Here is a 26000-nt window from a genome sequence, read left to right as displayed (position 1 = left end):
CAGAGCAGTGGCCGTGGTTGTTTTTTTTTTGGTTCTTTATCTCTGTTTTCTCCTTTACCTAGTGAACGTGGGTTAGATGCAAGGGGAGAGGCCTGGCCAACTGGCACTGGCTCTCCCTGCTGTGGATCTTCCAGATTCTGTGACATTAAACCTTGAAAAATCCTGATTTTTGCTAATAAGGCAGTTGTAAGGAGAGGGTGGTTCTGTCCCTTTTTCTTCTATCAAAAGCTTTTTCAAAGCTGAGTCCTCGGCATCCAGCTTGGCTGTGAGGCTTGTCACAGACTTTCCCGAGCAGCGCAAAGCAATCGGAGGGGTTGGTTTGGTACGGGGCAGCCCCAGTGCAGCGCTGCGGGGCAGATCCTAGCCTGGGGCCTGGAATTCCAAACTTGAAGTAAACAAGGAATAAGCGGGGGGGTGACAGATGTCTGGGTTTGCGTGGTGGTTATTTATAACTGACTGGTACTTCCTTTGCGCGCTGCATAGCTTGGGGAATTGCAGGCAGTTTGAAGCTGTACACTTTGAATTTCTCGTGCACAGCCCCCTGGGCGTTCGTCGCTGGAACGTCACATGCTGAGCTAAGCTGCGGCTCCGAATGACCCAGGGGAGGCAGAGAACGCTCAGCCCGCTTGCGTGTTTTTGGTGCGTCTGTTTGGTGTTAAAGCCGGGGAGCTGTTTGGGACACAGCGGAGCTAGCTGAGATCTGATTTTTAAGAGCGGGCAAATGCAGTGAGTTGCACCAGCGAGGGCACTTCTGCGCCTGCGTCAGCGGGCATGGATGTCGCCCGCGGGCAGCGCTCAGCGCTCGCTTTTGCCCAGTGCAGGTTTTGGTAAATGTGAACTTGGTGGAGAGAGGGCTAAACTTAGTGCGTGCTTTGCGTGTTGCTGAATTCATGAAAGCTGAAGTCTGCTGTTGATTATGTGTCGTAATTGTTGTTCTATTCAAGTGTCCCACAAAGTTTACGCTCGTCTGTTGTTCTCTATGCTACCTTTACTATATAAGGGTTGACAGAGGGGGGAAAAATCGTAGCAGCTGTGTTTTATCTGCCCACTTCCTTATGAAATCATTTTTCGTGAATTCTGAGAAGCTTACGCTGAAGATGGTTACTTAGATTGGAAGCTGTTAGCAGTAGGATTTCTGGCTCTGTTGCAGTTCCTGGCTTATCTGTTCCTCTGTGGTGCATCTTGTTTATTGACCTGTGAGTTCTGAGACAGACAGGTATTAGCTATACAGAAATGGAACAGTTGGCTGCTTTATTTGACTCACAACTTAAATGACTGGCAGTAAAGACGAACAAGAAACCCTTCCAGTTTTCCTTTAGCCAGCGGAGTTAATTGCTTTGGTGGCACAAGAGAAGCGACGCGTCTTCCCCAGAGGGTGCGCAACAGCAGCATCCGTGAGGAGAGAAGGGAAAGCAGAGATGCGGCGAAAAGGTAGCTGGCCTGTGCAGGGCCTCGCAGGGCGAGCAGCTGACGGCTATCAGCAGATAAAACAGGATGGAAGGAAGTGTCTAAAAGCTGCTTAATATGAGAAACTGAAAACTTTGAGATTGCTTTGAATGTATAAGGAGCTACTGTGTGTGACATTAGTTTTAGACCTGTTAGATGGAACCGAGCAGGATGAGGAAAAGCAAAGTGTTTTTATCCCCCAGTGTTCTCCTTTAAGGGTCAGAGTGACCTAACCAGGCTGGCTCGGAGCAGTGTGCTAACAGCCTGATGGAGATGCTGCAGTATTATTGTCTGTAAATAACTAAAAGTCTTAAGAAGCACAACCTGATATGTAAACAAAGATATCTTTTCTTATTCCCTCCCCATCCCCACTGATAATATGAGATTCAGACTCCTATTGCTGTTCCTTTAGCAGATCGATGCTGTGCCACAAGCTGACCTGCTTTTCTAATGCTCTCTTATACAGCTGAATACAGACTGGAACAAGTATGATGACAGGTTAATGAAAGCAGCTGAAAGGGGCGATGTGGAAAAGGTTTCATCAATCCTTGCCAAAAAAGGAGTCTGTCCCACTAAGCTGGATGTCGAAGGGAGGTCTGCGTAAGTAACTTCCAGTTCTGCAGTGGTGGTGGTGGGGAAGCTAGTGGGAGTAGCTCAATTCCCAGGGCTTGCTGCTGCTGTGAAAACTATTAAGTATATAAATGTACGTGACACACACTAGTAGATTCAAGCCTCATCTAGGCTAGTCTTGCATAAGCTTTTAATCAGGAATTGAACAAAGGAAGTTACATAGCTCCTATGCTGAAGTGGAGAATGGAGAAAAGGAAGCCTTTTTGAACAGAAATCTGAACTGGGGTTTGATCCTGGGAATACAAAGGTCTAGCAGTGAAGATGAACTTGACGTATGTAATCTAGTCATCTTTGGCAGAGGTGTATGGTTAAATTCCTGATCTTTTTCTGTATAGATGACTTACTCATGCAAATCAACAGGGATTGCCCCCAATTAATAGAAAGAAATATCGCCAAGCACTCCTACTTTGTTTATTTGAAGCATTCTGAAATACAAAGTTTAGCCAATCTGTAGTTGATATTTTTAGAGCAATTAAAACTCAATTCAAGAAGGCTACTGTAGGCAGTGTTCTTTAACAGACTAGCTTGATTAATATCTAAAATAAGCACAGTCAAGAGTAAAGATAAATAAATACACTAGATGATGAACTCAGCCATGATCTGTAGTAGTATTCAAATGCTTTGAATGAAGTGTTATTAGAACTACCAGATGTAATGAGAGTTGTGTGGCAGGCTAAATTTCACCTTCCCAAGCTCCTGGTTCTTTAGAACATATTACATTAGTTACCCTTAATGCTTTTGTAAAGCAGACTCAAGCTATTGACTTCTGACCTGCCTTTCGTCTCATCTTTGCTGCTAAAATGTTTAATGTTCTGACAGTTATTCTGAAATGACACACACAGGAATACTTGGCAGGGTGGCATATGTCTTGCAAACTGCTGACGACTTAGCTTATTTGCATTTTCAGCACTGGGGATCTATTCTTGTCTCTTCTAAATCCAGAGATAGCTTGGCATAAAATAAATGTTTCAAAGCTTGGTGTTACGTTTGTCTGTTTCTTGAAGTTAAGAGTGACTCTGAGTACTGACAGGTAAAGATTGCAATGACGGGTACAAGGAAGATGAACTTTCCTTTTTACTTCGTTACTTAAAAGCTCAATAGCCATCTGGATTACAGTGCTTCTGAAAATGTTTGGTTTGACCCCTCTCATCATAGCTATTTTCTGAAAGGTGCTTTTTTTGAGGTGCTGCACCCATCCCCAGCCACCACGGAATGCCAGATAGCTCAAATGTCAATTTCTCACAAAGAGTCTTTACTTTGGCAAGAGCATACATTTAAATACTCAAACCTGAAGGGGGGGGAAGGCAAGTGTATTGGTATTCTACTTGAGTGAATGATTCCAGGTAAATATTGACTACGTCTCAGAAAAGTTGTATTGTTCCTTAAAGAGAAATTTGCAGAACTGGATTTGGACATTGTACTAAGTTGAGTTTGTACAGTATAATTCTTTGAATATACAATGATTTGCTTTGACTTTCCTGGTTAATACCACTATTTTTGTGTATGAAACAGTTGTGCTTAAAGTTTTTTCTGTGTTTAGATTCCATGTTGTAGCGTCAAAGGGAAACCTAGACTGTTTGAACACCATCCTTATTCACGGAGTTGATATCATAGCCACTGATGCTGCAGGTATGCCTCATCAAATGTGCAAGTGCAACTTGCAGAAGTTCTCAGCTCAGTTTCCACTTTGGTTTAGGGTTAAGCTAAGCTGGAGGGTAGATCTCCTTCCTTTCTTTAGTGTTTCCTGTGGTTGGCAAAACAAAACAAACATACTTAACTGTATGGTCTATTTCAGCCAAGCTATATCTGCTTGAGAATAACAGTATGAGAACTGTTTTTAAATGAATGTGTTAATTTAAATAGCAAATGTGTTTCACTGAGTGTTGTTAAGTACTGCGCGCAATGAGGATATGACTTCAATGGTACGGCAGGTGTTTGCGCACCTGTATTGAGCACTCAAAACTTCAGAGCACCTCTCTGCTACCTTCTTGGTTTGCATATGTGAGATGAAAGTTTAGCACCCATTTTAACTGCCTGTTTCACAACATCTTTTCATAATTTTGCCTCGGATTGTCCATCTCATAATTTAACTTGGTAAATGAATATTCTCGTTTCCAGCTTCATTACAGAAATAATCTAGCCTCCTTTCATATGACAGCTTTATTTTTTTAAACTCATACCCTTTCTCACTATTCATGAATTCTTGGTTGCAGTTTCTCTTAAAAAATTAAATAAAACCCACTGTTTAGCAAATAGTGAAGTGTATGCAAGAGAGATGACAGTTATAGAATTGACAGATTGCCATTTTTCCCCCGTCCTCCCCCCCAAAAAATGGGATCACTGTAACTAAAATGATGTGGATGTTGATCTAAACTGTCTCTTGTCCTGGAACTAGTCTTAACTAGCATATTATGATACATAATGAGGCACATGGAATGATAGAGGCAGAAGAACAGAGGCTTTTGTTCAGATGAAATAAACAGTCCTAACAACTTCAGCGAAGGACAAGTTAATTTCTTACGAATTAGTGTTATGTGATTAGTAATAGAACATAGGCATGTCAAGTGTGTGTGGTATTTCTAAATGCATGTTCAAAATAGATCCCGAATTGACGTTGATATTTCTTTTTAGGTAGAAACGCATTGCACCTAGCTGCGAAATACGGACATGCTTTGTGTCTGCAAAAGCTGTTGCAGGTACTGAAAGATATAACTTGCCCTTTGTTACGGTTTTTATTCTTTGGGTGGAGTGTGGGGGACGGTGCTCTTAAATATACTGGTTTGAAATCGAGATTCTCTAAATGCAATCTGAAGCCTATTTGATAACCCAAGTTCCTTATTTTAACAGTACAATTGTCCAACAGAAAATGTGGATCTTCAAGGAAGAACTGCTCTTCATGATGCAGGTAGAAGGTTTTGCTTTTCTGGTGACTGTAATATGAAGTCTTTAATGATAATGATTCTCTGTGCCTAATTATTTTTAACTTCCACTGCTATGTGTTGTAATGACATGTGCCCTCAATAACAAGCTTGTTAACAGACTTAGAGGATGTAGGTCTATAATTCTCTTCTGATGCCTGTGAATTGTCTAGTAAAATCTTAAGTATCATGAAGAGTGTTCTAGAGCGATGATGTTAGTAAGTTAACTTAATAACTCTGGATTTTCTGAATCTTCATTATGCTGTGCAGTGTCTGAGTTTACGTGTGCTTTTGGAACTGCTGTAAGAGAGCAAGTCACATAGCCTCATGCTTTAACTTGCATGAATTTTTGTGAAACCAGTGCACACAACAAAGTATTTAGAGTTTCATGAAGGCTCTGTTCAGCAATATAACCTGCTCTTTCTTCCTTCTCTCAAAAGCTATGTCAGACTGTTCCTCTAGCATACAGCTCCTGTGTGATCATGGGGCCTCAGTGAATGCAAAAGATGGAGTAAGTTGTTGCGTATACCTCTCTCCCATACAAGCCCTACTGGAGTTCTTATGCCTTCTTTGCTTCCCCTCCCTTTACTTATTTCCTTCCCTCTTTCCCTCTTCAGGATGGGAGGACACCGCTGGTGCTGGCCACTCAGATGTGTCGTCCCACGGTTTGTCAGCTTCTAATAGACAGAGGAGCAGACGTTAATGCCAGGGACAAACAAAACAGGTAAGGCATGCAGAGGGTTGTCAGAACGCCTGCTCACAGTTAAAGGGTAGAAGGCTGTCCATTAGCTTTCAGCCTACAGACAAATGTTAAATTCAGCAGGAAAAAACTCTGACCTGGGACTTAGTCCAGAAGTAATGTTCCAATTCAATAATTCAGACAAAATTGGCTTTTCTTATTGCTTGTTCTTGCACCTAAAATACCTGTAGGCTTGTGTGGAAAGTGTTGCATACTGCTGCCAGCAGAGAAATGGTGGTTGGCTGCTCTAAAGATTTGTGTCCACTGCTGCAACTTGCACTCTTTGGGACCCATATGTAAAATGGGTCATGACAGAAGTGGTACTTGAGTCCCACTGGGGCTTCCAAGGGACCTGAAGGCCCAGAACTGTTTGATTCTTTATACATGGAGGAGTGGGTGGGAGAGAGTTTCTAACTGAGCTCCTTCTGCCCGTTATTTCTTGGAGGACGGCTGCCTGGTGGTCAGTGGACATGAGGCTGCTGTGAGACAGAGCACAGGCGCTTGCATTGCATGTCCTGAAGCTGGCAAGTGTGTGTTTGGGAGGCAGTGCCAGGGCTCCCAAGCACTCGCTCAAACTTTGTCTAAATGTTGTCTTGTGTGTGTTGTGTCTATTGATGTTTGTATGTAAACAGAGTAAGCCAAAAATTGCACGAGATTTCTAAACAGCTGGGTGGTGCTCTCAAAGGCAGCAGGCTTATGCTGGGCTTCAGGAAAGTGCTGCTGTTAGTGTTGCTTTGCTTTCTGACAAATATTTAAATGTTGACTAAATGACTTTTAAAAGCGTAGTCTCCTCTCTTGAGAGAGGAAAGATTCCTTCACTCAGCTTTCCATGATCGCAGATAAGTGTACAAAGGATTATATCTGTAAGTGCTCCTTTGAAAGCACACGAACCCAGCGTCTCTGAATGCAATCTTTCTCCCCATCCCCAGGACTGCCCTAATGTTAGGCTGTGAATATGGCTGCAAGGACGCGGTAGAAGTTTTGCTCAAAAATGGCGCAGATGTTAGTTTGGTTGATGGCCTTGGTCATGACTGTGCTTACTATGCCAGAATCGGTGACAATATTGACATTTTGACTTTAATAAAAGCTGCCATTGAGGATTCCGGCAAAGGTATGAAGAACGCGCTGTTACTGCTTGCTACTACCCTTTCATTTGGGCTGTGCGTCTTCCCAAAGTTATGTCCTTGTGTGGCTGTAGGATGGCTGTAGTCCTTTAAACCAAAAGGTGATACCCAGCCTGCATAGGAGGGTAAAGAAGAGTTATGTTTCTTTGCTTGTGTTTAGTAAAACTTAAAGTTTATGCATGCTGTGACATCATGAGATAAAGGGTATCAGTGTTGATGACTCTGGTATTGCAGTATTGATCATAGGAGTTATTTAGCCTTATTTATAGGACAAGCTTTGTACTTTTTTTTGGATTAACAGGGTGGGGTTGGGGGGTGGGAAGGAAGGGGAAAACGACTCTTTTTTGAAATGTCCTTCCAAGACAGAAACATAAGTAGATTAACTAGGTATGCCTTGCATGAACCTGAATGAAATACATTTTTTTTTACCTTCCTATTTCATGTTGTGTTTTATTTTTAGGAAGAGATACCATGAAGAAAGGGCAGTCTGAACAAAAGGTAAGTCTTATTGAGTTGTTTCTTTAACTGACCCAACAACATTTTTCAAGGTGTTCTTAATTCAAATGTTCGGTGTATATCGCAGAAAGGTTGCAGATTTGTGGTGTAAATCTCACTGATTTTTTTTATCTTTGGTACTATGAAATAATCAGCTTTGTTTGCTGGCGTGTAAAGGTGATTGAGTAAAACTGTCTGTTGTAAGCTACTCATGCACGTGTAGTTTTTTTTCCAAACATCAGTGTAATTATTGCATTGTCCTCTATCAAATCAGGCAAAATACTTCAAAATTTTTAGGATTTGTAATCGTAAATGCCTAATGCTGCTCAGCAGGCCCTTACTTCAGACCTATGCTACATGTGTATGCTGCAGGTCAAGCAATGCTTCCTGTACTCGTTTTGAGTATGCTGGCCTCTTTTAACAAATCTACACTGAAATACAGCTTTTCGTCTAGGGCGGAACTGTAAGGTCTGTTAAATCAGTCCAGGGATGCTTTGAAGGGACTCCTACTTGAATATAATAGTTTTAGTTGGTAAGGACTTACACAGATCACAGGATCCAATTGTCAGATGGGGCTGACCCAATATTAAAACATATCATTGTGACCAGTCTTCAAGTGGGCCATCAGCCACCGCTTCTAGGAAGCCTGTTCCAGTGTCTAACTACTTTCCTGGTAAAGAAGTTTCTCTTAATGTCTAGTCTGAAACTCCCCCAGCACAGCTTTGAGCCATTACCACGAGGCCTGTCACTGCATACCAGCGAGAAAAGATGAGTACCTCCCTCTCCACTTCCCATCCCTAGGAAATTTGTACTTGTTTCCCATCCCTAGGAAACTCGTACTCTCTACATGTTGCAGTTGTATGAGACTAAAAGAGGTGAGGTGTAAGCTGTTCGCCCCCGACTGCCAAAATTCAGCACACAGCTGGTACTGTTGAGAGAGTGGCTAATATTGCACAGTGATGCAAAACTGATTCAGTATTTTTGAGTTGACCTCATTCGTAGCATGGAAGATTCCATCTATAATTAGATGGTGTTTGTATTTCTATATGAAAAATATTTTATGTGCATATTTGGGGTTTGAGCTTTGACAAGCATCCTGTTTTCTGTCTGGACGAGATCGTGGGTGGTCTAGCTCTTATTGAGAAGCGGTCTGTCAGAGTTTGAACGCTCAGTGGTATTGCCCCCCAGTGGAAGCTGAAATGGGAGTTGAGAGCAGCCTACTGTCCCCAGAAATGGATGTTGTCAGACTGCAACAGGAATAAAAATTAACACTTTGAATGTTGCAATAACAGATGTCTAATATGTCACAAAAGTGGAATCGGCTGCATGCACAGGAAGAGGTGAATGTCAGGCTGTATCAGAAGGAACATAATGCTCAGGTAAGCAGAAAGGATTTCTACAACTACATGTTCCCGTATGCATAATGAACCAGGCATATTAAAGACAAGATGTGATTGTAAATAAGCATTAGCAATTCCATTAAGAAAGGTCATAGATATTGCTGTTTACTTAAAACTTAATTGTGTGAGTATGTAAAGCGGCAATTATGCAGATAAGCTATAACCTTCTGCAAGAAAATAAAAGTTTATATAATAAATACTTGTGAGTATCTTCACGTCACCCCTTCCCATCTCTTAATCTTGTGTCTACTGCTTTCACCTGCAGTAAGATCATAGTGTCACAAAACAGAAAGGTGTTGTAACGTTCTCAGGAGATCTGTGCTTGTATTCCTTAAAAATAACGTGTATCATAACTGCTCTATTAACTGGTATTCATTTTCTTGTCATCTTACTGTGTCAATACAGTTTTCAGAAAGGTAAGTAACACTTTAAGCTGTGGGGAACAAACCATGGAGAAATTGAGGCTTTCATTTTGAAATCCTTTCTCTTAAAAGAGTAAGGATCTCTAAATGAAACTTGTCTGCTTTGAGCTAAAGTAGTTACCGCAGGTGGTTCTCTAGCAGTGGCTAAACAGCCTTTGTTTGGATGTAAACGCTGGACGGATTGAAGGCCCAAGACTGATAGTTTTCATGCGTTGGATTCATATGCATTACCAGGGTGACTCTTGGGGTTGCTGGAACACTTGTCCATTTAAAGGTTGCTGCACTTCATGCCGGTGAGGTTTTTTCATTACACCTTTGGCTACGGTGGTTGGGTTTCAGGAACTGTTTTAGTACTAGTTACTTTTACATGTTAGCAGACAGTCGGTAAGCAGCCTCTTTAGTGCTGTCAGCACTGAAAGTAGTCTTACCCTGCTCATACTCTCAAAACCTTTACGTACACTTATGTCAGAATGAGCTATTAGAAACAAAAATCTTGAAGACTTTGAAATGTGCTTTTCTAAATTCCAGAATGATGGAGACCTAAAGTGAGGCCTCAGTATCACTGGGACTTAAGCAAGGCTTGATGTGTCCTTTAATGGCTGTTAAAATTATTGGTGAAAATTCATTAGTTTTCCCCATGCGAGTAGAGTATTTATTACTTTATTTTGTTGCCTTTTTTTTTAAGGAATTGGAGTTAGAAAATCAAGATTTGAAGGACAGAATGAGAGAAGTACAAGAAGAGCAAAGGATGTTGCTGGATAGAATCAGTGGGCTGCAACTACAGTTAAATGAGGTAAACTCAGTATTCACTGCTTTACTGTAAAATATTTCTGTACGTGTTGCTGTCATTTTGTTCTGCAGCGGCCTGTAGTCTGTAGTAATACTCAACATGTGAGGAGATATTACAATTTTGTCCACTGATCCTCATAAAGTTGAGCAATAGCATTTATAGCTATACTTCGTAATGTAATAGGAACCATGAGGTATTCTGGTATATTGTAATTTGGAAAGTAAACTTAATCTGCCATTTAAATGTAGGTGTTGTGTGCAGGTACTTATAGCCACTGCTTATTTTCCAGTTGTTAGTTTAAGTGGAAAATGAGCAAAAACTCTTCAGTTGGCAGAAGTGGGTGGGGAAGGGGTTTTCAATATGGGATTGCTCTCTGAAATTTGAATTCCCATTTCGTACCAGCCCCCTCCCACCCCCTCAACAAACAACCCCCCCCCAACCAAACCATTCCTCCTGTTTACTATTCACATTCAAAAACCTGCAGTTTTTAACTGAAAAACTCTACTCTTCTACCTCAATGGCATATGGTCTAGATAACTGAAAAGGTATTCTATTTGCTTAGTACGTATGTCAAGAGACAGTGTTTTGACAAACATCCTTATTTTTTTCTCTTGCCAGAGGTTAGGTGGTAAATGTGAGGGGAACAGTGTATTGGAAGGATGTAGTATTAGAAACTGGGGTCGACTCATCAGCTAATGAACTGTGTATAAGCCCCTTGAAAACATTATTTTAAAAATGATTTGTGGGGGGATTTTTGTTATTTTTGCAGGAGCAAATGTTTGCAGATGATCTTGAAAATGAGGTATGATTATATCACCTTAAAGTGTAAGAGAACTGTGAAATAGGGGAAATGTATATTGCATATAAGAAACGGTATTTAAAATCAGAGAAAAGAAAAGCTATATATAAATGCTAAACAAAATATCTAGTGATATGTTCTCAGTTCATACAGCTGTATAGCATTTGTATTACTACAACTAATATATTCTAATTTCTATCTCACCTCTAAAGCAGACTTAATGTTGTAAGTATCTGTTTAAGTAGTGACTTTCATCAATGCAAGGCTAATAAATACAAATAAACTGAACGATTGCACATGATATTGGTACATGTTCCCTTGACTCTTTCTTCGAGACTGTCCTTGTAGATGAGCAGTTTTGTAGAAGAACTTTAAAACGAAGAATTCAAGGATTCTTTCAGTGCTAATTTTGGTTGAAGTTCTCCCTAAACTACTTTTTAAAAGTTGCTTGAGATTTTATGAATCTGTCTATTCCTGTGGCTTTGGCTATTTGGCACTTTTTATTCTCTTTTAGAAAGATGAATTGAAGAAAATCCTAACTACCAAGGAAAAACAGCAGGAAGAAAGCTTAAGAACTATTGAAGCTCTGAAAGCTAAACTCAAATATTATGAAGTACGTTAACTGATTTGAAATGTAGTGAGATACTTGATATTTACTGTAATAAACACTTAACCCTTTCAACAATTTTAAGTTCGTTATCTAATTTGAAAAGCTTTCTCTGCTCTTTGATCCATAGCTTAAACATGGTAAAAATTTGATGTAAGCTTTATTTTTTATATTTCCTGCTGTTTGCTTTTAGGTTGACTTTGTGGCATCTGGAAGTAACTTTGGAAATAGTAAGTATAGTTCTTAAATTTGCTGTGCATGATGCAGTGTTAGAAAACAAAGTGTTTTTTTTTCCTTTTTGTTTTAACTATAGACAAACATAATGTGGTTTTCCACTCCGCAGACCTCAGAAGGCAGGCAGCTGGGCCGACTTCTGTTTGTACCTGAGTTCTAGGGCATTATTGATCACTCTTACTCACAAGTGATTGTGGTCTCATGAAATCTGTGTTGTAACTATGGCATGTCTTCTAATAGCTTGAAAAACAAGCTGAGCAAGGTCTCTGCTCCAAACGGAGTCTTTCCATTCTTCATAAACAGCACCCTGGCTCATGTCTGTGATTTGCTTCTGCTGAGGAAGAAAGCTGTGGTCATCATCAGGGCTTACTGTAGGCAAGTTGGAGCACAACTTTAAACGCAGTACCTCAGCCTACACTGCTGTTAGAAATGGGTTCCATTTCCAGAAACTGAAGTCTTTTACATCTAACTCGGTTACAGGCCTGTCTTGCTTTTAGGTAGCTTAAAATGTTGCTTCATCTGACTGACATGAGCCGTTGTGAGAAGTGTTTGTCTGCCTGGATCATTTATTTGTCTTGCAAAGGGATGCTTTTCCCTGTTGCTCTCTTTAGCAGCCATGCAGCTAGCTCAGGGTGGCTCTTGTGACTGTCTTGCAAAATGATAGCTGCCCTGGGATGGTAGGGATATATCTTTTCTTTAGAGGAGTTCGTCCAGATTTCCCATGTGATTTAACTTTAATACCGAATACTTAAATACCAACCCACATAGCACAGTTGCATTAACAAGAATAAAATTAGGAAGGAAAAACATAGCTCTTGTGATTTGTGTTACTGTTTTTAAAAGGACTAAATGCTATTTTCTTTGAAAATATAGGAAAAGAAGATTTATTACTTAAGCAAGGTCAAGTGTTTGCTGTGGAGTCACAGGTAATAAATATTTTTTCTAAGAGAAACTCTAAGGTAGTTACGCTTGGGAATACTAAATATGCTCATAAATGCATAAATGCATATTAAACTGTTTCTGAATACAAAATTTTATACACTAGCCTTGCTATGTTTTTTTAACAGCTGGTGCCCTCTAGAGTTATGTATGTGAAATAGCTTTAAATACTGTGAAGATACCAGTACTGAACGGTTTGTAATGGGCATTTTTAAAACCGAATCGTCACATTGCTGGGTTAGCAGTCACACTTCCAAATATAATTGGTTTTTCATCTCCATAACTTTTTCCCGCTTTGAATTCAGTTACAATTCATAAGACTTTATTTTCCTGCCAACTTAATAATTTCGTGGCAATTTTGTTTGCTGATAGCTAGCAGCCTTCAAAAATCACCCAGCCAAAAACCCAAACCCTGTCCCAAGCAGGAAATAAGTGGCTTTAAGCTAATCGTGTCAGGAAGTGACCTGAAAGTGGTAAGTGCTTGGAGCACGACTGAGTTCCTCAGAACAGGTCTGTGCCATGTAATGGCCATAGTGCCTGGTGGCAAAGTGAAGGTTGGCAGTGAAGACCTCATAGCAGAACAGCGAAAGTTCTTATCTTTTTTATATAGCCTTTACTGGATGGGGAATAAAATGACTGTTTTCTTCAATCATTTCTGAGAGGAGGTGCTGTTAACCATGACATACTCAGTCTCTTCCGATTCCTTTTTAGTGTTGTTTTCATCTGCTTGAGGGAGGGAATGCTTACTAAATTGAACTTCTTTGAGCAGATGTATGATTAAATATGAATAATGAGGGAAAATAAAATTAATGTACTGTACCTGCATTTTAATGTGTCTGATGACTGGGAAAAAATAACTAGAATTATAATCAATTTTTATTGTTGAAAGCTGAAATATGTGTTTTATAGTATGGGCAGGAATAGAATAGTTTATTTTAAAAAAAAGCTCTGAAAATTTTATGCTCATATCAGCATAGATATAAGGTAGTTATGAATATGACAATGCATGCGTACCTGACTTGTGAAATCTGTGTGTATCTACTTTTGTGCCAATTTATCTTCAGTCTAGGTCTATGCTGAGACCCCTGGAGCTGTCCCTGCCTAACCAATCATCCAGTTCAGAGAAGGAAACTTTAAAGAAAGAGCTTGACAACATGAGGACCTGCTATGGTGCAGCAAAAGAAGAAATAAGCAAATTGCAGAGAGAACTGTCTCACAAGGTATCTGAATGTAAAGCTTTGGCATCAGAATGTGAAAGAACCAAGGAGGAATCCGACGGACAGATAAAACAACTGGAAGATGCTTTAAAAGATGTACAGAAGAGAATGTTTGACTCGGAAGGCAAAGTTAAGCAAATGCAGACCCACTTTCTTGCTCTGAAAGATCACTTGACTAACGAAGCTGCTTCGGGAAACAGTAAGCTAACAGAGGAGCTGAAGGATCAGTTGAAAGAAATGAAAACAAAGTATGAAGGAGCCTCTGCTGAAGTGGGTAAACTAAGGAACCAGATTAAGCAGAATGAATTGCTAGTGGCAGAATTTAAGAGAGATGAAGGAAGGCTGGTAGAAGAGAATAAAAGGTTGCAGAAGGAACTTGTTAAGTTGGAGATGGAGCGAGATAAAAAGGGAAAAAATGTCATGGAGTTAGAAGGACGGCTCAAAGAAACAGCAGCAAAGTTAGCCCACTCTGTAACTTCAGAGAAATTTGAGAACATGAAGAGTGTGTTATCAAATGAAGTGAATGAGAAAGCAAGGAAGTTAGCGGAGATGGAAGGAGAGCATGAAAAACTGCAGGCAGAGATTCGCCTTTTAAAGAAGGAATCTGAGAGTCAGAAAGCTAAACTTGCTCAGCATATAAAGCCAGAAGACCATGAACAAATGAGGAGTGGATTTGAGCAAAAAAGTGAGGAACTTGGGAAAACAATTTCTGAATTATCACAGAAGAATCAAGCTCTGCAGAAGGAACTTGAAAGATTTCAGGTTGATAACAAGATGCTTAAGCAACAAATCCAAGTGTTAAAAACTGAAATAAAAAGCCAGAACGTGCCTTTAAAAATTCACGAAGAATTGAAAAAAACAAGTGATGTGACTGTTGGTGATCTGACCAAAAAGCTTTTTGAAATAACTAAGAAGTACAATGAAAGCAGAGCAGAAGCTGAAAAATTACTGGTGGAGAAGAACAACTTAAGTGAGAACATCAGCCACTTCCAAGCTGTGTACCTGTCTCCGGAGCAGCACAAAAAAGAAATGGAAGCTCTAAAATCTAGTGGTATTGAACTTGAAAATCAGCTTGCTGAGCTTCAGAAAAAATATGATGATGAACAAGAAAAAATGTGCAAACTAGTGTCTGAAAACACAGTCATAAGAGAGACTCTCAGGGATCAGTATGTTTTGGCTACAACACATGAAGAGATTAAAACAATTTTGAATAACACACTAGAAGAGACTAATAGGGAGCTGTCAGATCTGAAAGAAAAAACTGAAGAGATAAAGCGAGAATTTATGAGGGTAAATGAAGAAAATGGAACCTTGAAAAATAAGGTGAAACTTTTACAGAATCAATTACAAACTGAGTATATAAGCTTAAAAGATCATGAAGACAAAGTGACTACTGTAAATAAGAGCATGCAAGAACTTCAGGAAAACAATGCTGCAATAATGGCAGAATATAAGAGGGGTCAAGAAGAAATCTTACAGTTACATGCAGAAATTGAAGCCCAAAAGAAGGAACTTGACACAATTCAAGAGTGCATTAAATCAAGATATGCCCCAGTTGCCTCCTTTGAAGACCGAGAACAACGCTTTGAAGCTACAGTGAAAGAATTAAAAGCACAGTTGCAGGAACAGGCGCAGAAGTGCAGAGAAAGTGAGGAGGAAAACATGAAGTACAAAGAGGAGAATGAAAAGCTCAAAAATGGCATTTTGTCCATCCAGAATGACTTGCAACAAAACTATATCCTTGCCGAGAAATCCCATGAATTGGAAAAAATGTTTGCAAGCAAAATGGAGGAGCTGAATCAGCAACTGAGAGAATTGCTGCAGAAATATACAGGCAACAAAGATGAGAAAAGTGAGCTGCAGGAGAGTGCCAAGCAGACCGTACCTCTGCAGGCTCCTGTGGAGGGTCAGCACCTTTCAGTGGAACAAATTGAAGCCTTGAAGAAGGCGCTTGGTCACACTGTAGAGGATCTGAAGGAAGCCCTCAGAAGTAAGAAGGAATGTTATGACAAAGAGACACTAAAAGTAGGAGAACTACAGCAGGAGCTGTTGGATCTAAAACAATCTTCAATACCTTTGGTAGAATATACACAAATGAAGGAAATGCTGGAACAAGAAATCAAAGCAACCAAAAACAGCTTAAAAGAAAAGGAGGGTGAAAACCAAGTTAAAAATGAGGAAATCCTGAAGTTGCAGGCTGAGATTCAGCTTAATCGACAAGCTCTAACAGACCTGGAGAGCAAAGAAATGATTGACATGTCAGAATACAAATCCATGAAAAGTACTCTGGAGGCCCAAATTAATAGTATAGCTGAAGATTTGTCTTGTGTAAATAAAAAGTATGAGGAAGCATGTGAAGAGGCTTTGCAAGCTAAAAAGAACGAGCTTTCTTTAAAAGATGAAAAAGAATTGCTTCAGTTACGGAGTTGCAGTATTGAGCAAGAAATTAAAGACCAGAAAGAAAGGTGTGATAAATCACTGATGACAATTATTGACTTGCAGAAGAGAATACAGGAGTCGGCAAAGCAGGTGGAAGCCAAGGATAACAAGGTAGGCTGTCAGATAGTTAACGGTCCTAACGCTTTTAGTGTAGTGGCAAAGAACTAGGTTTCAGATGCAGTTATGTAGCTGTTCAAGTATGACGGTGTATTGGGCATTAGGTATGCAGGAGAGGCCCAGATCTGCAAAGCTGAAGCCCTGGCTTTGGTAGCATTACGCTAAGTTTTTCTAATTCCTTGTTAGTTTTTGGTATCGTATGCTGTGGTCGACCCTATAAAACTACCAACCTGAGTTCCAGACTCTTGGGGTATAAGCTCATTCTTCCATCAGTTTGGTGACTTGGTGAATGTTTACAGTTGTCTTTTAAATACAAAAAGTATTCCTGTCTTTGGTTTCCAAGTGTTAATATACTTTGGTTCTGTACGAAAGATGTCTCTCCCCTCACTCCCCCCCCCCCCCCACATCTCTTAGCCAGTATGATGGCACGCCAGGACAGCAACTCTTCAGTGGTTGCCAGTCTTCACCAGACTTTTTCTAAGTTAATATCGCTTTTTCAATGAGGCATCCTTATGAGTTTTTTTTTTTTTTGATGTGCTTCTTTTAAAGATTACAGAACTGCTTAATGATGTGGAGCGGTTAAAACAAGCTCTTAATGGCTTGTCTCAGCTTACGTACACCAGTGGGATTCCTTCCAAGAGGCAGAACCAGCAGGTTGAAATGCTTCAGAACCAAGTAAAAACACTGCAACAACAGCTAGCTGTAAGTAATCTGCAAGGTGTTGTCCGACACACAATTACGCTGCTTACAGTAATTCTTTGGTAGTATGTGGTCAGTAGAGCACAGTGTGCTTAGGCTATGCGGAACAGTAGAATATTCATAAATGTGCTTTTGTTTTTTTCTCTGACCGTTTCTGTCTGTAAATCTGTTTGCTTCTTTCTGCATGCTAGAGTTGCAACGTTTAGGAACTCTTCCAGATGAAATGGGCACAGAGAACTTGTGCTTAGGAGATATGGAAAGATGCTGCTATAGTTCATGCCAGGACCATTTCTGTATGCTAGTTCCATGTTAATATTTCTTACAAAAAAAAAAAAGACCAACCGTGTATTTTCTCTCTCTGAAAGAAAGTAAGGTGGTCCTTTTTTAATGGATTTGGTTATTTTCTGTTCTCTTGTCTGCAAATGTTGTGAAGTGTATTACTTACCATTAAGCACTAACAATGGAGGGAAATGCTTCGTGGTAAGTGCTGTGGTTTTGTGCACAAATGCATGCATTTTTGGCTCCTGTGACTTCAGTAAAGCTCTTAATTAAAGCTACGGTGTGAGCAAAGTCAGGTATTAGTATATCTGATCAGAAATAGGATGCATCTTCAATAGTATTTGCAAGGTTCGCCCTTGTAAGGTAAGCCAAAGCATGCTTGAATTGTTTTTTTTAAACAGATGGCTAATGCTGTTGGTGAACAGCTTTTCTGTTTTAGCACCTGGGCTGATACACTAGGTCAGCCTGTCTCTGACAGCCTTTCAGCAAAATTACTGCACTGCAAATAACCAATAAAAAAGGTGAAAAAGCGGCTTTCCCTGATTAGTGGAGGGGATATAGCTAACTTTAACCTTGAAATTCTTCTTTGGCTAGTATACAAGTGTGCAGAACCAAGGCAACAAAGCTGGAAATGGGAAGAATAGGTATTGATTTAATGACTTCATTTCTTTTTCTTGTCTTCCTTTTATAGGATGCTAAAAGGCAGCATCAAGAGGTAGTTTCAGTTTATCGGACACATCTTCTTAGTGCTGTACAGGTATGATAGTCCCAAGTTCAGATTGTTTTACTGTGTCATCTGGATGTAGAGATTCTTAAAACATTTCCACCTGTCATGCTAGAAGACGTCAAATAAACTTGAAATTAGCATCTGTTAATTAGGTCTTAAAACTAGCAACCTGTTTTGAAGCTGAGAGTTTTAATTGTGAAGTTGAGAGAATGGACTGATCCCACAAAAAAGCACAGTACAACTGTAGTCTTGCCATGCTGCGTTCTCATGGCCATTTGTCTACGGTGTGATTATATATAGCAGGAACCTGCTTTGAGGATGATGATGTCTGGTGATGTGAGCATATTAATTCTGCATTATCCCAGGTAATGCGGGAGAGAAGTCAAGTAGAAGCTGGAAATTTTAATGCAGGCGTGTTGAGTGGCTCTCACTGAGTGAAGAGCTGAGCAACTAACTTGTGTTGTGGCTTCAGACACTTAAGTGTACAAAAGAAGGACCACTGCTACAGCAGCAGGCTGTTGCTTCCAGAGAACAGGAACAGTCTTATATTTTTCCCCCAACTCATATTTTTGTACAAGACTCTGCTGGGTCGGAAAGGCAGACCATTCTTTCTCACATGGGAAAACTGTAACAGAGTTCCTAAAGCATTTCAGATTTATCTAGAGAATGATAAAAATACAGCAATGAGTTAAGACTTCTGAGCAATTTTGAAGAATCTCCTAATATGAGCTTATGAAGGGCTGACATTTTATGGGACTCTTTTCTATTTTACTTTTTAACTAAGTGTTTGCTTGCTCTAGGGTCACATGGATGAAGATGTGCAAGCTGCTTTACTACAGATCATTCGAATGAGACAGGGACTTGTTTGCTGACGTGCTTAGTGCCATTGTTCTTGAAGGCTGCTGCAGCTTGTAGGAATGCTGTGATTATGGTAGTGATAACCTTCATGAGATTTATGTAATTGTGATAACACAGCTACAATTAGAACCCCAGAAAGTTACTTCATATAAGAAACAACTTAAAAAACTGAAATATTTTCTTCCAAAACAGTAAAATAGAGCTAAGTTTCAGAGCTGACACTTCTTTCAAGAGATTAATAAAAGATGTAGAACATATTTTAAAATTGGTATGCGAATTGACTGTCAAAATGATGACGTAGTAGTTAAATTATTTCAATGTCTGATTGACCACTTCTTAAAACAAGGCCTATACCTAGGAATTCCAGTTTGTCCTATAACTTGAACTCTCATGGTGTGGTTGAAAATAAATTATGTTCAAATGAGCTTGGCTAAGTATTGTAGCTGTATAACTCCTTCAATTAAAAAAGCGGCTATTTTATTTGTAACTTAAGCTGATCGACACTTATTACAATGTGTTTAGAAAGTCAGCTGCAAAGCTAGATGGAGGGTATTTAGGTATACGCTGTAACTTGGCTGGCCAAGTTACAGACTTTATTTAAATAAACTTTAAGATGTAGTGCCTTTGCTTTTTACAAGACACAAAAATCAAATTTTCCATCAAAACACTAACTTTGTTTATCCCCCGACCCAAGAGATTTTTCATGAATGCTTTGTAATATTGATTACTGTAGGCTAAAGTAGTAGGACTGGAGTGTCATAGTTGGTAGAGCAGCATTTTGAAATAAATGCAATAGTTCTACTTGTGTATAATTTCATTCTTCATTAGGCATAATAGGGGTGTAGACTGAGCAGCTCATTTAGCTGTACACTAGATAATTTAGTTACTGGATTTTCAAACACTATTTCATGGAATTTTAAGGTATTTTCCTCTTAACTGTAAAATATGTACTATAATCTGATTATTTATGGGGAAAGATGCAAATAGTAAGATTAATGAAATGAGAATTTATGTGCTTGGAATCTACCTATTAAAGCAGGGCTTCATTTTTAACTGAAGGATGATATTCCCATAAGTAAGTTTTATGACAGAAAATAATTTGGAACTATTCGAAGACAGTAATTCAAAAGTGAGCCTAATAACATATGTTGGTGTTTTAATAGTGCAAGCAGCGTGAATGCTATTGGTAGCCCTGTTAACTTCAAGCTACTTGGCTGAAAGCATTTGCTTACAACTAGCAAGTAGGAACCTGGCATCCTGATGCAGAGAAGATAAGCTGCCTTTTCCATGTTCCAGAAAAATAAAGACTTAAGAAAGAGTGCTGAATTCTTTGCTTCACGTTAATTGGGCTTCCCAACAAGCTGTCTCTTGCAGGCTTAGGTCTCTTTCTTTTCTTCAGTGATGTTATATTTGTTTCCTTTTGTGTCCCTTTTTGGGCAGAGTCATGTCATAGAATTGAAGAGATGACTGGCACATAGAGGGGGATACAGAAAGTGATAAATGTGCAGGACAGTTTTTATTATATAAATACATTTAATATATTTACTAAGTATGTCTGTAGTACAACAGATCTAGTGCTGCTTTCCTTTAATTTCTTAGAGGACTATTACAGAAAGCATCTCAGTATATTTACATTACTTTTAGCCAAATTCTTTTATGGTTGCATTACTTGAAACTCTTATTAGAGAGAAATTGTTTTAATATACTAACTCTGGCATATTTTGATATTGTATGTTTCTTTATTGAGGGAGTTCTATGTATGTTTTTCTAATTTTTTCCCATATTACATTATTAATAAAATATTTTCTTCTTTTTTTTATTGTAGTGGTCAATTCTGTAAAAGGTAAAGCAATGTAAATAGTTTTGGCAAAGTAGTGGGTCGTGAAGGATATTGAACTCATTTGAATGCTCTCAAATACCAGGTAACACATTTATTTTTAGATGTCTGCTGGGATTGGTGTTTTTTGGGATTGTTTTTTTTTCATCTATTTTCAGAATTTGTGGTTGATAAAATTCTGGTGATATTAATCAAGAATCAAAGATGAAGCTTCACCAGTTAGCTCTTCAGAGTAAATCTGCCCTGGCCACCTCTACATCAAACAGGGCATGCTGTCTCTTGTACCTGTCCCTATGTTTTAGGGGTGAGGCAGTGAAGTTTTACTACTGCTTTTAATGAAAGCATGTTCACGTAACGTTAAGTTGCTGCCTGACTTCATGACTTGCTAAGCAGTCTTTGCAGGGTAATTCCTTGCCACACTATTCGAGTTGGCTCATTTGGTATGAAAGGAAAGTGAGGGGCTCCCTAATTTTACAATTAACTTGATTTTTAGTTATTTGGTGCATCCTCGCACGTGGGACGTGAAAATGAGTAAGGTGGTCAGTTGTTAGGGTATGAACAGTGTAAGTGAAACTTTACTGTATTTAAACAGTGACTGGAACAATGATTTCTTCATTGGACCTTTGAAGGCTTTACAGGAGTTGCTTGTTTTCTGAGTCAGTAAGCAGAGCCTTTCTTCAGGGTTCTTGTAAGTCTCTTCTTTGACCTTTAAGTGTGTGTGTGCTTCTGTGTATAAAAGAATAAATGTTTGAGGGCTTCTAAACAGGAAATGACACTGAAGTAGAACTGTTTTTTGATGTGTCTGTGATTTGATGTGTCTAAATATTCCCTTAGCCAGTAGATGTATTCTGTCAACTTCACTGAGTCAGTTAACGTACAGGGTACCATTGAAGTGATTTGCACTGATAATATTCTCATAACTTTATATACTCTCAGATGTACTATATGGGTCTTGTAATCTCCAACCATTTATTTTTTTTTTACTGCAGAATAAGGCTAACTATTTAAAAGCTTTTTGAATGGTATTCATATCTTCTTTTATTTTTTTAGTAAGCAGAGTAATTTCCTTCTGCTGAAATAATTTACTTTTGTCATCTCTCTTTAAACGATCAACATGCCTCTTAAACACCAGCTCAAAACATCGTCGAGTGTAAGCTGCTAGCTGAAAATACTTACTGTTCTTCCACAACTTGACCTGTGCCAGAACAGATGCTGAAAATGTACAACCTCAGTGTTTCCAGGTTTCTTCTTGAGTGAAGGCTCGATTGTTGTAACTGCTGCTCCGGCAGTGACACAAATAAGTTTCTGACTGTTAGGTGACTTCAAGATCATTTAGCAATTTTAACCCCATCATGTTACTAGAAGCCTGAATGTGACTGCTGGCTTAATTCACTGTTGTACATATAGGAACTCTATACATAAAGTATGTGAGAGAATAAATAAGTTTTGTGTTTATATGAAATGTGAATTGGTACCAGGGAATAGAGAACCTACTTTCTTGGTCTGTTTAAAAATGTTTCTTTAGCTGGAGATAGAGGAATACTACTATGAGAGGGGAAAAATAAAGGTGAGAAGTTGGTGCTTGTCTGGAAACAAACAAAATCAAACGCAACAAAAATTGCCAGGCCTGAATATCTTGATCTCAATAGTTGCAATAGCGCTCCTACAGATATACTTTGGCTTGGTGCAGGTTATTAGTAGTTTCTTGTCACTGTAATCACTTGAATATAGGATCTAAGAAATCTGGGTGCTTGTCTGACACTAGCTGTTGTGTGTGCCGAGAGTTTCAGAGCACTCTGTTCCTTCTCCTCCTCAAAACCGTCTTGCTAAGCCCATTTGATCTGCTGGAGTTCAACATTTATTTTTTGAACAGTGCTTTCATGCGTTGAACTGTGCCTTGTTTGCTCTAGTAGCATTTCTGTCTTGGCATGGATTATTTTTTCTTTCTCGGTTCATTATCGAAAGAGTTAGTGGAGCTGAAATTAAAATGATGTAGTAACAGCTCAGTTGCACATCAGAAAGTTGCTTTCTTCTGGAGGAGTGGTACCCAGAGCTTCCGCCAGCGTGGCGTCAGTAGGCAGCTGTGGAGCTCTTAGCTGTGGTTGCGTTACCCTGGGCATGAAGCTGTTCTTAACAGCAGGTTTGTGTTTGGATGCAGTGGTTAACTGTGAAAAATTCTTACTTCGGGGTGGGGGATATGCAAGACAAAGAGTGCCCTAGAAGTGAGAAACTAAATCTCAATTTCCTTGGGAACAGAGCGACTCAACATAGCATGTAATTCCTGCTAGCTGAGACTTTTTGTTGCCTGCTGGCTAAGTCTGCCAGCTCACCCTCTTGTTACCTTGGTGTTGATGATGCTGTAAAGTCATAGCACGTAAGAAACTAAGCTAAACGTTTTGGGGTTTACTAGGCGTGGATTGTTTAAATACTTTACAAATGGGGAGATTTCTGGGCTCAAACCAAACGAACAACTCTCTTGGCAGTGCTGTGTATGAGGTTTTTGGCTCAATTGAATCATGAAGGTGAAGGTAAAATCTGGGCTGTGTTTGCTCATCAGCAAAATTCCCATGGCAGTGATAATCCATGTGTTTGGTATAATCAAGCATGAGGAATCACCTGTGTAGTAAAGGAAGCTTTCAATTTTTATGCTTTCATGGACAAACATTGCTGATAAATGAAGGGGGGAAAATGGGAGGTCACAAAAATGTCAGATGTAAATGAAATGCATTGAAGAGGTTTCAGGGGTGCTTCACAAGAGATGTATGGTGATCTGTTACGTGAAACAGGAAAGCAATATTATAAGGTAATGCTGCTTATAATTGATTGTTGGCACAATGTTGCTATTATTCGGCAGCCCTATTTTAAGTGGGTATATGACTTTTAAGTAGCTGACTTGGAAATATGTCTGAGTCCTGGAAAGTTTGTAGAGATTACTGCTTTCTTAATCTAATGCGTGTATTGCTCTGCCAACTCAGAAAATTAACTTTTAATAGAAAAAACATACATATAACTCAATTGCAGCTATTAGATCAGATGGATTTTACATTAAGTGAAAAAGATGCTGAGCATTAAGGGATATTAAATTGTGAAGCTTTTTACTGTTGGACTCAGCTTTCAAGCCAGCACTCTACTGTGAAGAATATTTATTTTTACATTTACCAAATATCTTAGATGACAGGAAAGGAATGCATTTGAAAGGAAAATAGAACATGAAAATATGACTTCTTTTCAGTGTGAACAGCTAGTTTTATTTCATAATAATTAGTTTTACACTTCATTAAATGCTGTTTTTTTCTTTTTTTTTTTCTCCCGCTTATGTGCTCTTAGGATACAACAGAGATGACTTCAAAAATTCTCTGCAGGGCATCAAGCCAGAGTTTTGTAATCTGGTGGGAGTATTCCAAAGTAAGAGAGGACCTCTTGAAGTTTCCTCGTGTTGAGAGTCAAGTGTGGTATAAGAGTTATTTGGGGTGCAAGGACACTTCAGCTGGTGTCTTGTCTTGCCGTACTACTTGCTGCAGTTTAGGAATTGGAAGGCATTGCCCTAACTACCAGTGGACCAACTTAAAAACAATTAGTGTAGATCAAGTAAATCTATAATGTGATCTGGTCATGAGGGACTTTGACACACAACTCTTAGTTTTCAAGAAATTCTAGCACTTGATGATAGGAATACTTATGCTGTTGAGTTCAAAAAAAAAAGTCTAAAAATCACTGGTGAAAAATGGTGATCTTCTGACCATGCAGACATATTTCAGCTTGAAAGCTCCTCTGAAAGAAGTGATAAAGGATTGTTTTGAGAGAAGGGAGAAGTAAAATAGATCTTTTTTGTCAATGGTAAGGAATTCCCTAGGAAAAAAGTAGGAAGAGGAAAGTTAAGAAAAATATGCCAGTTGTGGGATAGCAGAATGAAAACCCTTTCAAATATGAAAATGGCTAGAGCTTCAGGAAAAGCTGCTGTGCCTGTATAGGAAGCCAAGGAATTAGAAGTATGGTAGGTGCTACAAGGGGGAACAACAGACAGGTTTTTAAAAGAAATGTGTTGAGAAATACCCAGTAAGTGCTATGGGCCTGACTTAAAATTGTGAAACTGGAGAATGTTCTAGCAGGGGAGCTGTTACAGGAATGTACAAGAAACGGCAGAATAGGTGGCAAGGTGTGATACTAAAGCGACCAGTTCATGGGCTAAAAGCAGCGAGAACATTGTTCTCTAGGCTTGAAAGCTACAGCGAGAAGGCAGCTGACTGTGGGTGGACTCCTGCGACTTATATCACATTTTGAAAAGCTTTAATTTTAGCTCAAGCATGAATTAAAAGGCAGCAGGCCTTTCCTGCTCTGACTGCTTCCATGCAGTCTCAGCTGAGATGAACCCGTGAAGATGCAGACTTCTGTTGGTAGTGCTTGGGCTGGGAGGTATCAGTAGACCTGTCAAGCAGTGTTTAAGGAGTTGGCATCCTACATCTCTTGGAGCAGGGCGCAGTGCTGGCTTGCCTGATGGGGAAAAGGCAACGTTGCTTCTAGCGTGGTAAAGCTGGGAAAACGTGGAAATTGTCAGCGAAGTCTCACAGCGTAACGTATGAAGAAATGCTGAACTCTTCCATCCCTTTCAGCAAAAGTAGTACTTCTGCTTTGTACCTCCTACATTTCAAATATGAAGTGAAAATTACTCCAGATTACTGCTTCTGCTCCAAGGAGGCTGCTGAAATGGTGTATGCGTGAGTACTTCCTAATGCTGCCATTTGACACATAGCAATCAGCTCCAGAAGTAATAAGCCTGAACAGTACGGGGCACTTGATCGAGGCACGAACTGGCAAGCTGAGTTGCTTGGAGGTGTTTGTGACTGGCTGTGGTGCCCGGGTAAGCACAGGGCTGCCCTCTGCCAGCAGCTCAGAGCACTTTGGCCAAGTCTGCAGCATCTCGCAGCAGTGTCTCAGCTTCTAATGAGAGACGTTTGAAGAGGTCATCCCACTTTGAAAGGGACTGGGGGGAAAGTGCACTCATGAAGCGTGTTGCTTTCTGCTCTTGTATGCCCCTGGAGGGACCAGGTGTCTAGAACAGCAGTTGGTGGCTGCTGGATGAGCAGGAGACTTGGAGCTTTTTCAGTGGGTTGTGACAGGAAGAATTTGGCTGTGGAAGTGCAGACTTGAAGTGCAGCTGATAGATGCTCTTAAATGCTGATCTCACAGGAGCTAGGGGTTCCAGCAGTGGCTGCAGTAGGGCCTGGATTTTCAAGTGATGATGTATTTGTCGTCTTCTGCCTAGGAAAAAAAAACAAAACTGACC

The 26000-nt window shown here is 39.6% G+C and overlaps 1 protein-coding gene across 3 annotated transcripts in view; it reads left to right on the top strand.

The window, feature by feature from the left end:
* The window catches only part of UACA (uveal autoantigen with coiled-coil domains and ankyrin repeats), a 31673-nt gene extending 10982 nt beyond the window's left edge, over positions 1-20691 (top strand). For 2 of the 3 annotated variants that reach the window (XM_080607469.1, XM_080607470.1), the window contains exons 2-19: positions 1913-2046; positions 3617-3705; positions 4708-4772; positions 4924-4981; positions 5435-5505; positions 5612-5718; positions 6663-6844; positions 7318-7355; positions 8645-8731; positions 9860-9967; positions 10734-10766; positions 11278-11376; positions 11564-11600; positions 12478-12530; positions 13608-16310; positions 16866-17018; positions 17986-18051; positions 18822-20691. In XM_080607469.1, coding sequence (XP_080463595.1) covers positions 1913-2046; positions 3617-3705; positions 4708-4772; positions 4924-4981; positions 5435-5505; positions 5612-5718; positions 6663-6844; positions 7318-7355; positions 8645-8731; positions 9860-9967; positions 10734-10766; positions 11278-11376; positions 11564-11600; positions 12478-12530; positions 13608-16310; positions 16866-17018; positions 17986-18051; positions 18822-18893 — 4155 coding nt within the window. In that variant the 3' untranslated portion in view covers positions 18894-20691. The remainder of the gene's footprint in view (positions 1-1912; positions 2047-3616; positions 3706-4707; positions 4773-4923; positions 4982-5434; positions 5506-5611; positions 5719-6662; positions 6845-7317; positions 7356-8644; positions 8732-9859; positions 9968-10733; positions 10767-11277; positions 11377-11563; positions 11601-12477; positions 12531-13607; positions 16311-16865; positions 17019-17985; positions 18052-18821) is intronic. The other variant, XM_080607471.1, reaches the window with a different exon arrangement.
* The last annotated feature ends 5309 nt before the right edge of the window (positions 20692-26000 follow it).

This window comes from Anser brachyrhynchus (genome assembly GCF_964034855.1).
Source record: "Anser brachyrhynchus genome assembly, chromosome: 11".
Taxonomy (NCBI): domain Eukaryota; kingdom Metazoa; phylum Chordata; class Aves; order Anseriformes; family Anatidae; genus Anser; species Anser brachyrhynchus.
Note: the sequence above shows the minus strand (reverse complement) of the source record. Positions and strands in the feature narration are given on the sequence as shown.